The 12,495-nt window shown below is 36.6% G+C and overlaps 1 protein-coding gene and 1 non-coding gene across 2 annotated transcripts in view; one reads left to right on the forward strand and one right to left on the reverse strand.

Annotated features, from left to right (window-relative positions):
* The window catches only part of GPC6 (glypican 6), a 1,226,374-nt gene that overhangs the window by 617,064 nt on the left and 596,815 nt on the right, over positions 1–12,495 (forward strand). The window contains exon 3 of the mRNA XM_040267334.1: positions 3,570–3,961. Coding sequence (XP_040123268.1) covers positions 3,570–3,961 — 392 coding nt within the window. The remainder of the gene's footprint in view (positions 1–3,569; positions 3,962–12,495) is intronic.
* On the reverse strand, positions 6,851–6,986 carry LOC120883435. Its single transcript, XR_005725789.1, has one exon. It is a non-coding gene; the product is annotated as a small nucleolar RNA SNORA51 (small nucleolar RNA).

Raw genomic sequence — 12,495 nt, forward strand, 5'->3', positions numbered from 1 at the left:
TGGTTATTCAGTTTTGTTCTCAATGCTTTTTGGGCATAATACTTTCTCAGCAAAATGGGTCTGGTAACTGTCTTCCTAATCCCCATCTTGTTTGGTTTGCTGAGAGAGTTTTCATTCAAGCATAAAATAAAGTCACCCTTCAAAAGGTGAAAGTTTAAGTCTATAAGCATTCTAAAAATGAAATGAGTATACTTATTTTTTGGAGGACATTAGTTTTGCCTCAGTACCTCAGATCCCCATCTTTCATAAGATCTAAGATCAATGTACTTTAAGGTAGCAACATTTGTCATAATTGCCTGATGTATTAGCATCCTTTAGTACCAAATATTAACTTTGACTGTGAGATCACTAAACCATATAATGATTTTGAACAAGGAATAATAACTTGAATTTTGAGGACCAGTAAAACTAAGAGCAAACTTCTGAGTCAATGACATACCCTTAGACACAAATTTAATCCTATCATCTGAAAAAATGTTTCTTGAACCATATTTATGGAAATATGATAACTGAGTTTCTATATTCTTACAATTATGATTACTAATTGTGGCATAAAGAAACAAACCACAAAATACAGTGAGTGGTCAATATGATTTTAACCATTTTCCTGCAAAGTAGTCAGAAACTAATATTTTCCCCATGTCAGGAGAGGAAACACTAGGAATGTTACCTTCAATAAAAGAAGTACAGACAGAAACCGACACAATATTGAAAAGCAATTATCCTCCAATTTTTAAAAATTTAATTTTAAAATAAAGAAAAAAACAAAATTTTCATCCCTACAGTAAACCATTTATACCTCAAATCTTTGGAGAGCAACACGAACCAGAAGATAACAACCCCCCTTTTGTTTAGCTCTTGCAAATCCAGACCACACTATTGATTACTGACAATTCATTGCTGAAGGCAGTACTCTGTATTCAATAAATTAAGGTTTAATTTCTGAGTCCAACAATATAATTGACCTCAAAAAGAAGATAAATGAATAGACTATCCTGAGCTCATGATGAGAATCCACTTTCCAATCTCATTATATTAGTATTTTTCAATTCAGTGATTTTTCCATTCTTTCACAATCTGTAACACCTTTTACGTGCTCCTACATGAATAAGGCCAAGCTATTTTCATCTTTGGTTTCAAGACTGAGAGGTTTTATGATGGTAATACTTTGGTATTAATATTAATCATTTAATATAGTTTCCAGTTTCAAGACAATCTAAGTGACTAGTAAATTTCTGAAAAACTTCTAAACTGTTTCTGATTTCATAAAATCATAAATAACATAGACAAGTAGCATATATAAATAGGGCTTTCCTAGTTAGTGGCTCAAATGGTAAAGAATCCACCTGCAATGAAAGAGACATGAGTTTGATCCCTGGGTTGGGAAGATTCCCCTGGGGAAAGGCATAGCAACCCACTTCAGTTTTATTTCCTGGAGAATCCTATGGAAGGAGGAGCCTGGCAGTCTATAGGGTAGTATAGTCAGACATGACTGAAGCAATTTAGCAGATATGCATGCATAGCACATATAAATATTTTGACCAATGAATCCTTTGACAGTTTTGAACTTTTTTTCCCCATCTGACTTTCCTTAATGAATCCTTGAATGTTAGAGAGGTTTAATACTATGTAGCCTGATTTTAGCATTTGATAAAAATTAAAATAAGAACTATTTGGTGCCTTAAGGGTGACAAGCCATGAATTTCAGATAATCCCTCAATTTTTGCTGAGACTGTAGCAATAGAATTTCTGTATTTAAGAAGAAAAAGTGTATTCTTTCATAGTAAGAGGATAAACATTGAACAGTGTCCTTTTTAAATTTAAGCATATCAGTTATATTTGAAAACAAATACAAAATAATCACCATTATAGATACAATTTTATCAAGACAATGGTTCAATGTAGCTAAATCAAGTGCTTCTTGTGATAAAGAAGAAATTAGGTGTAGCTCCCATGGACTCCAAGGAGAGAGTCATGGATGTTTCCTTCTGCATCTCAGGAAAAAAATCCCCCTAAGCCTCCAGATTAAAAAAAAGAGAGAGAGAGAGATTTTTGTTGTATTCCTATTGGAGTTCCTTGATGTATCCAGGACATGATTGTTCCCTGCCATTAGCTGAGACGGGCCTTAGCTTCTGGGAATAAGAGAAAACAATGGGAGGTAAAGTGGAATTACTCTGTTGTTGGGAATTGGGTTCACAGACTCAGAAGCATAATCTTTCCTTAGCCTTTTTCCCAACCCCAATTACGTCCTCCAAATGGGATAACGCTTGAGCTTGCTCTAGTGCAAATGGATAAGCTTTGTACACACATGAAGTATTTCCTCTCTATTCTTTTTTTTGGGGGGGTGGGGGTGAGTGGAGTATAATTGCTTTACAATGTTGTGTTAGTTTCTGCTGTGCTGCAATGTGAATCAGCCACATGCACACATATATCCCCTCCTTCTCGAGCCTCCCTCCAGCTCCCCGCCCCACCTCCCCTGCAAGTTATCACAGAGCACGGTGCTGAGTTCCCTGTGCTGTACAACAGCTTCCCGTTAGCTATCTATTTTACACATGGTAGTGTATATATGTCAATCCTATGCTACCAGTTCATCTCCCCTTCCTGTTCCCGCCCCTTTCCATGTCCATGCAACCATTCTCTATGTCTGTGTCTTTATTCCTGCCCTGCAAATAAGTTCATCAGTACCATTTTTTCTAGATTCCATATATATGAGGGAGACCAATATGAGGCCAATGAGTCTAACAGTACCCAGGGACATTGTTTTTTCCATCTCATTTCTTACATACTGTAACTATTCCCAGAAATATTCGAGTGCTGTTTCAGGATGAAAGCAGTCATTTCTTGATAGATTCTTTTTCATTTAGAACCTCTTAACCAGAAAGCCCAAATACCTATATTTTGTTCAAGTTCTATATAGTAATAGTTTATCATAATAATACATCGTACTCCATAACTTTTTGATTCATTATGGCAGCCTAAATTCTGTTTATTATAGCTTTAGTATTAAGTGAATTTAATTACACTATGAGTCTCTAAGCACTGATGATTGATTGCTTTATATAACAACTCCAAAGGATCCAAATATTTCATTACTTTGAATATCCCATTTATGAACTTTTACAAATAAAAGCAAATTAATTGAATGAGTGGTTAGAACAGATTTTTAAATAGACTGGAGCAAATGTTTTTATCAGTTATGCACTTATTGTATTAATGATAATACTTAGCCACATGTTCTGATTCAAGTTAATAGAGTTTTCTAAAATTTACAACAAATGGAAAAATAATTGAACTTCTTTGGAAGAGTGTTAAATGGTAAATTCCTAATGTTAATGGATGTTGTTTCCAACAGAAATCTCATGCTCTTCTATTTTCCTTGAGAGAAGATCTTAGATACAAGTCAAATCTCACTTAAAATATTTTCATCAGTTGATTGATACCTTAATCACAGGAGACATTTTTTTTCCTGTGAAAACAACCATTAGAAGTAGTTGTTTTGGGGGTAAGTGGATGTTTTGGACTTCCTATATCTTTCTAATTTATGACTGCTTTCTTGTTTTAATTTGCAGAGTTTTTCCGAGAGCTCCTGGAGAATGCAGAAAAGTCACTAAATGATATGTTTGTACGGACCTATGGAATGCTGTACATGCAGAATTCGGAAGTGTTCCAGGACCTCTTTACAGAGCTTAAGAGATACTACACAGGGGGCAATGTGAACCTGGAGGAAATGCTCAATGACTTCTGGGCTCGGCTCCTGGAACGAATGTTTCAGCTGATCAACCCCCAGTATCATTTCAGCGAGGACTACCTGGAGTGTGTGAGCAAATACACAGACCAGCTGAAGCCGTTTGGAGATGTTCCCCGGAAGCTGAAAATTCAGATCACCCGCGCCTTCATTGCTGCGCGGACATTTGTCCAAGGGCTGACCGTGGGCAGAGAAGTTGCAAATCGAGTGTCCAAGGTAATTGAAATTCTACAGTCTTCCTAATTGGCCTTTCCCGCTTTCTTTGTTTTTTAAAACCAGTGTTTTTTTTTTTTTCCTTTAAAATTCAAGTAAAAGTTCTTACGTACAGTGGTCTTGCTAAATCAACTAAATGTCAAAGCTTCTTTGTGTGAGAGGAGCCAGGATTTCAAGCCATTCCATGTGGTTTGAAACATAATGTCAATATTTATCAGCAATTCAGCAGGGAAGCTTTTATCAGGGAATGCATGAAAACAGGTGTCTTGTAACCATGACCACTTGGCATTTCTGATCAGTTTTAAGGATGATAAATACTCATGCAGCAGTCTATCCAGAGGTTATAATCCTCTGGGAAGTCACAAGGTGACAGTCTTCATGGTGACTGCAAGTGGAGACAAGTTGTTGCTCAAAACACCAGCACCTGGCATTTCTTCTTCTTTATCACCCTTGTCAATGTGGCAAATTCCTTAATAGTAAAAGAAGAGCCTTTAGCTGACACCTGTACAACTGGATTAGGGAAGACTAATGAATACAAAGTGTAGACTTTGGTGGAGAATTCTTTCTGTTATCCATTATCTTTGTAATTCAATGCTGTGTATTGCATTAGGCTTATGAGAAAGATAAATCACTAATACATGTATGTGTCTTTCCTTGAGGATGTCTCTAAACCTTTAATGGATGAGGTCTTTTTCCATTGCTGTTTTTAAACATTGACTGTTTCCTGTGTAAAGGATATATGCCTTTGTTTAAATTCTTCCTTGACATTCAACTGCTCTTATGAGCTAAGCTTGCCCATTTATGAGGGCTGTCCAACAAATAAACTGGAAGATGATTACCTTAAGAGGTAAAAGTTAAAACAATAGATAACAGGAGTCTGGTATGTCACCCAAAGAAGGTCATGTTTGTACAAAGATTATTGCTAAATATTACTTACTTACTGCAGAGTTGTGCCAAATAGCCACATATTATTTATAACTATTGGTACTAGCCTGCCATGTTTCTTTTTTCTCCACTTTGATCTCCTCAGTATTTACATCTTGGTAGAAGGATGTATATACCCTTAAGAAATGTTTCTCTATGACTATTTGTAAAATTCATAGCAGTCCATTTTTTAAATGAGCAATTCTTAAAAAGGTTACTTGAGCATATAGAAAGATTATTTGGAAGAATGCTTTGAGGAAGATAATCACAAGAGATTTAATAATATAAAGGGCCTATAACTTTGATGTTTAAAAACAATTTTTTTCATTGAAAATCAACAACATTCTAAATACCAAAGGAAATAGAACCCCAAAAGTGGATTAAAAAGGAATTGGCCAGGTGGAGTAATAAGAGGAAACATGATCACTTGGGTAAGTCTCTGACATACAGATTGATAGAAGAAATAAATATATATTCCATATATTCTTGAGAGATAGATTTTGTTGTTAAAAAATGTTAGTCATGGTGGCTTCAAATTGAAGCCCTTGCTTTTATTGAAGAATGAAATTGCCAGCTCTTGAGACACATGAGGTAAGAAATTAAAAGCGTGGATTGATACCTGTGACAGTCCTGATTGTTTATATAGAGTCTGCCTGAGTGTGAATAATGATTAGATACATATATTTTACTCTGGGGACATCTCAGTCAGGTAAGAGAATATCTTCTATCAGTCCATCTAAAAAGCCACAAGCGAGTTTGCAGATGGCTCTCTTTCCTGTTTCTCAGAGGACAGCGTTAAGGGCAGCCGGGAAATGGCACCTCCCCTTCTCTTTCCCTGCCTGTCTCAGTCTTGAGATCTTTGTTTACCAAAAGCTAACGCATCAACCTTCCTTGTAAAGACTGACATCATGGACCAGCCGTCAGTGGAGTATGACCTTCAGCTGTTTTGTTTTGTTTTCTAGGCATGAGGTGAGATGTACTCTGCAACACTGGGATCTTTCTTCCCTTGATTTTTTCATGACCAACATTCATTTGCAGAATAGCCGCTGTGGGCTTGCAATGTTGTTTGTGGTCATGTGACCATGAATGTTTACTATTTTATGCAGATATTGGCTTGTTTGGCCTGAGTATCATTAGCCTTAATCTATTCAAATCATAATTCCCATACTGACATCTGGTTACTGCCTTCTAGTATGTGAATAGATGGATGGATGGATGGATGGATGGATGGAAACAGAGAGAGATGGATGGGAATATATAGCCTTGGTTTAGAAGCTGAGAATTTTTTTTTCTCAAATAATTTATGATTTAGGGATTTAAGTATTTTACCAGTGAACTTCCTTACTTAATGATGACCAGATGGTCTGTAGCTGACTAAATCAGATGCAGACCTACTAGTACCATTTGGGTGCCGATGACTTACAGCACCCAAACTATTCTTTGTGATAAGAAGAAAATATTACAAGACTGACTATATTAAGAGGAGAAGTAAGAATTGTGTTTGAGGATTAGCCCCTCATATATCAGAAGTTTTCTTGTGGTCTGTTACTTGAATGATTTGGAATTTGTGAAGTGATTGTAGAAGAGTTAAGGAATTCAAGGCAAAATTCCAAAAGAGATTCACAAACTGTAACAACTTCCCTCCTGCACCTTGGCTTACAGCATATTTTTCATCCTGCAGTTTTCCTCTTCTCTTACAGTGGCTTCTTAAATCTAGGAAGGCATCATTAATAGCTTCTAATTAATTGTTTTGACTGGGAAATTTATCTCTGTGGCAAAACACAGCAGTTTGACACAAATGTTTTGACACAACATTTGGGGAATTTCCTTACCAGAAAAATAGAGAACTAATTTGGTGACGTCAACATAACCATGTTTAGAACTTACTCTTGCCATCTCACATCTCACAAGTCTTTTCCTAGGCTTTGGATGGAACAAGTTAATTTTATTTTATTTTTTATTTTTTTTCCATGTCTCCCCATTCACAATACAGACCAGGTAAAGGGCCTTCCTGGGCTGAGGTGTATATGGGGTGGGTTTACTCTGCCTCCTCTTTCTATACAGTCAGTGTAAGAACACAGCCTGTGGTAAGCATCAGGAGGTGGAACAAGTTAATTTTAAATAACTGTTTGAAAATACATGTGCTCGAATGGGGCTTCCCTGGTGGCTCAGGGGTAAGGAATTCACCTACAATGCATGAGACACAGGAGATGCAGTTTTGACCCCTGGGTTGGGAAGATCCCCTGGAGGAAGGCATGGCAACTCACTCCAGTATTCTTGCCTGGAGAATCCCATGGACAGGGGAGCCTGGTGGGCTACATTCTGTGGGGTCGCAAAGAGTCAGACACTACTGAAGCAACTGAGCATGCAGGCATGTGCTATCAAATACATGCATATCTTAAAACTACAGTTCTAACCTCTGGACACACTGTTTCACCTGTATACATATGTATGTGTAGGAATCACAGCAACATTATTTATAATAACATATAAAGTGAAAATATCGCAAATGTCCCATCTGCATAAATGATGATCTCTTCTGAAATCCTATGGAGCATTGAAAATAAGTGAACTACAGCCACGTGTGTGGATGAATCAGTTACAAAAATCTTTTTGAGACCAAAAAAATAAAATAAAATCACCAAAGAATATATACCATTTCAGTTCGGTGCAGTCACTAGTCATGTCTGACTCTGCAACCCCATGGACTGCAGCACGCCAAGCATCCCTGTCCTTCACCAACTCCCGGAGCGTACTCAAACTCATGTCCATCAAGTCATATACCACTTATATGAATTTTTTAAAAGTACAAAGCAATACATAATTTAGGAATTAAAATATATATGAGATCCCGTGTGCTTAGTTGCTCAGCTGTGTCCAACTCTGTGTGACCATGTGTACTGGGGCCTGCCAGGCTCCTCTGTCCATGGGATTTTTCAGGCGAGAATACTGGAATGTGTTGCCGTTTCCTCCTCTAGGGAAGTATGTTGCCAATCCTCCTCTAGGGGATCTTCCTGCCCCAGGGATTGAATCCACATCTCCTGTGTCCCTTTCATTGCAGGCAGATTCTTTACTTATTGAGCCACTAGAGAAGTTTCTTCTCTTACAATGAGTTCTTAAATCTTGGAAGGCATCATTAATAACTTCTAATTAATTGTTTTGATTGGAAAATTTATCTCTTTAGCAGGGAAAAAAAGAAAGAAGAAAACTTTCAAATAATAAACACAGACATCATATAATAATAACATCTGGGGATCAGGTTTCAATGTATTATAAAAGAGAGATAATCAGGGGATTCCATACTTTCTGATAACATACTGTTTCTTAATCTCTGTGCTCTGTATGTCTGCATGCAGGTTTAAGATTTTTTAATGAAAGAGATTAAAGTGAGAGGAGACTTGCCATTGTTCATCTGTGATTCTTTCCATCTCTGTAGATATGCTCAAGTGCCTGAGCTGCCTTCCATAGTTCATCAAACTTACTGGTGTTTGTAGATTTGACCATTCACTTTCCGTGTTCCACATTGTGCTAAATGATATCAAGTAAGCATGGAGACAAAGCTCTAAAATGAACATAAAAGCAATCTTTGATAATATAATAGTCTTGAGAGAGAGAATCCTTACTATTTTTTTTAGTATGATCCCTTTTTGAAAGCACCACTCTTACTTCCTTATATACACTCATTCATGAATGGAAATTTGGATGCCATCAGTCCCTCTGAAGCTAATCAGACATGGGGAGAACAGAAAGAGGGCTGCATAGAGATATTAACAATTGTCTGCTTAGACCGAGCTTCTATTTTTCATCATGAAGGCAAGTGACTGTAGTGTCTTCACTGGTCCATCTTGAAGACATTTAAACAAAAAGGACATGACTTTCATATCTTTTTGCTTTAATAAATGTGACGTCTATGAGGCAAAGCTATAAATTGTGTCAGTAGCAACCACTTTAACTATGAAAGTCGTTCGATTGATTCATTCCAGACAAATTAGGTAGATAATGGAATTGGAATCTGTAGAACTTGAACTGTGGCCAAATACTGTCACTTCTCTCTCTCTCTATCTATCTATCTAAATCTATTATGCATCTGTTTTTCTATTTAATTTTTTTTTATTCCTTGTGGATTGGTACTTTGAAAAGAAAGTCTGGCTTTAGTACGACCAGAATATTATTATCAACAGACACCTGCCTATGTCTGCTATCCATAATAGTATCTTTACATGGGGAGCCTCTTAATGGACTCATCCAGCTGAATAAACAATCTTGCAGTAACAACATGTACCTAGAAAGCTATAAACAGAGAGTCCATTTTCCAAAACTGTGGTTGGTACATTACAAGGTTGGGAAAAAAAAATAGATCGTCAATTTGATGAAATGAAGGCTATGCAATACATCCATTCATAACATTCTTTGATAATAATTGAAAACTATTCTGAAGAATATGCCATGGATATAGCTAGTCTAAAAGGGAAATGATATTCTATCTAGCTTTTGCTTCTGAGATAGAATTTAAGACACAAACTAAGACCACTTGTTGTACCTGTCACCCAAATGACCTGTTTTGCTCCTTCTGTGGTCATCTTTTGATTGGAGTTAATTTTTTTAGTCATCCAGAAATGAAAAGGACCACAAAGAGGCCTTAGGAGAATGAAAGGTTTTTTTTGTTGTTGTTGTTAGTTCTTTTGTGGTCTGTGTATTCTTTTCTGTAATTGATGATTGTCAATATAGAATAATAATATAATCAATAATATACAATATTAGGAAGAATAGGTAAACCTTTTGAAGCTATCAATAATGTTTCTCTGTTTACAACTTTTAAGTCAGCATGAATAATATATGCTTGTTGTTTGATGATGATGGTGTGGGCATTATATTATATTTAGAAAGTGCTTTGCCATCAATCAATAAATAATTCCATGATTAAAAAAATAGTAACAAAATAACTTTAGTACTACTGGCCAAAACAGCAAAAAAAATACCTTATTAATATACTTCATTAAAGATGTATGAATTTTACCATGATTCAGGTACTGTGATCAGCACTGGAAATTGTAAGGGTGTGAGCAAGTCCAGGGATCAGAGGAACAAAAGAGTTTCTCCCCTGAAGAATAGCATGTGTAGTGTTTTACAGAGGACTCCAGGGAAGAGACAAGGTCCCATTTTTATGAAAACTATTTGGTAATTTTGATTAAAACAATGAAAATCTTTCTTATTAATTTTAAATTATCTTGCAAAACACATCTTGCTTAGGTGTGTATTTGGAAAATGGTTAAGAGAGTGAAAATTGAGGAGAATGAAGCCATTTATTTCCAATGCAGTAAGAGCTTTTTGTGTATTCTTTCTTTACGGTCTTTTGGTAGCTTGTGTCTGTTTTTAATAACGTATGTTTTGTTAAGTGAAGTGTTAGTCGCTCAATTGTGTCCAACTCTTTGCGACCCTATGGACTGTGGCCTGCCAGGCTCCTCTGACCATGGAATTCTTCAGGCAAGAATTCAAGAGTTGGTTTCCATTTCATTCTCCAGGGGACCTTCCTGATCCATGGTTAAAACCTGGGTCTCCTGCATTACAGGCAAATTCTTTACTGTCTGAGCTACTAGGGAAGCACCAGCTGCTGTTAGGCTATTTTATTTTATTTATTTATTTATTTTTAAAATTTTACTTTACAATTCTGTATTGGTCTTGCCATACATTGACATGAATCCACCACGGGTGTACATGCGTTCCCAAACATGAACCCCCCTCCCACCCCCCTCCCGACAACATCTCTCTGGGTCATTCCCATGTACCTGCCCCGAGTGTGCCGTATCTTGCATTGGACATAGACTGGCGATTCGATTCTTACATGATATTATACGTTTCAATGCCATTCTCCCAAATCCTCTCACCCTCTCCCTCTCCCTCTGAGTTCAAAAGTACGCTATACACATCTGTGTCTTTTTTGCTGTCTTGCATACAGGGTCATCATTGCCATCTTTCTAAATTCCATATATATGTGTTAGTATACTGTATTGGTGTTTTTCTTTCTGGCTTACTTCTCTCTGTATAACTGGCTCCAGTTTCATCCATCTCATCAGAACTGATTCAAATGTATTCTTTTTAATGGCTGAGTAATACTCCATTGTGCATATGTACCACAGCTTTCTTATCCATTCATCTGCTGATGGACATCTAGGTTGCTTCCATGTCCTGGCTATTATAAACAGTGCTGCGATGAACATTGGGGTACATGTGTCTCTTTCAATTCTGGTTTCCTCTGTGTGTATGCCCAGCAGTGGGATTGCTGGGTCATAAGGCAGTTCTATTTGCAATTTTTTAAGGAATCTCCACACTGTTCTCCATAGTGGCTATACTAGTTTGCATTCCCACCAACAGTGTAGGAGGGTTCCCTTTTCTCCACACCCTCTCCAGCATTTATTGCTTGCAGATTTTTGGATTGCAGCCATTCTGACTGGTGTGAAGTGGTACCTCATTGTGGTTTTGATTTGCATTTATCTAATAATGAGTGATGTTGAGCATCTTTTCATGTGTTTGTTAGCCATCCATATGTCTTCTTTGGAGAAATGTCTGTTTAGTTCTTTGGCCCATTTTTTGATTGGGTCATTTATTTTTCTGGAGTTGAGCTGCATAAGTTGCTTGTATATTTTTGAGATTAGTTGTTTGTCAGTTGTTTCATTTGCTATTATTTTCTCCCATTCGGAAGACTGTCTTTTCACTTTGCTTATATTTTCCTTTGTTGTGCAGAAGCTTTTAAGTTTAATTAGATCCCATTTGTTTATTTTTGCTTTTATTTCCAGAATTCTGGGAGGTGGATCATAGAGGATCCTGCTGTGGTTTATGTTGGAGACTGTTTTGCCTATGTTCTCCTCTAGGAGTTTTATAGTTTCTGGTCTTACATTTAGATCTTTAATCCATTTTGAGTTTATCTTTGTGTGCGGTGTTAGAAAGTGATCTAGTTTCATTCTTTTACAAGTGGTTGACCAGTTTTCCCAGCACCACTTGTTAAAGAGATTGTCTTTACTCCATTGTATATTCTTGCCTCCTTTGTCAAAGATAAGGTGTCCATATGTGTGTGGATTTATCTCTGGGCTTTCTATTTTGTTCCATTGATCTATATTTCTGTCTTTGTGCCAATACCATACTGTCTTGATGACTGTGGCTTTGTAGTAAAGCCTGAAGTCAGGCAAGTTGATTCCTCCAGTTCCATTCTTCTTTCTCAAGATTGCTTTGGCTATTCGAGGTTTTTTGTATTTCCATACAAATCTGGAAATTATTTGTTCTAGTTCTGTGAAAAATATCGCTGGTAGCTTGATAGGGATTGCACTGAATTTGTAAATTGCTTTGGGTAGTATACTCATTTTCACTATATTGACTCTTCCAATCCATGGACATGGTATATTTCTCCATCTATTAGTGTCCTCTTTGATTTCTTTCATCAGTGTTTTATACTTTTTTATATATAGGTCTTTAGTTTCTTTAGGTAGATATATTCCTAAGTATTTTATTCTTTTTGTTGCAATGGTGAATGGAATTGTTTCCTTAATTTCTTTTTCTACTTTCTCATTATTAGTGTATAGGAATGCAAGGGATTTCTGAGTGTTGATTTTATATCCTGC

Source organism: Oryx dammah, unplaced genomic scaffold (assembly GCF_014754425.2).
Source record: "Oryx dammah isolate SB20612 unplaced genomic scaffold, SCBI_Odam_1.1 HiC_scaffold_24, whole genome shotgun sequence".
In the NCBI taxonomy this organism is placed as follows: domain Eukaryota; kingdom Metazoa; phylum Chordata; class Mammalia; order Artiodactyla; family Bovidae; genus Oryx; species Oryx dammah.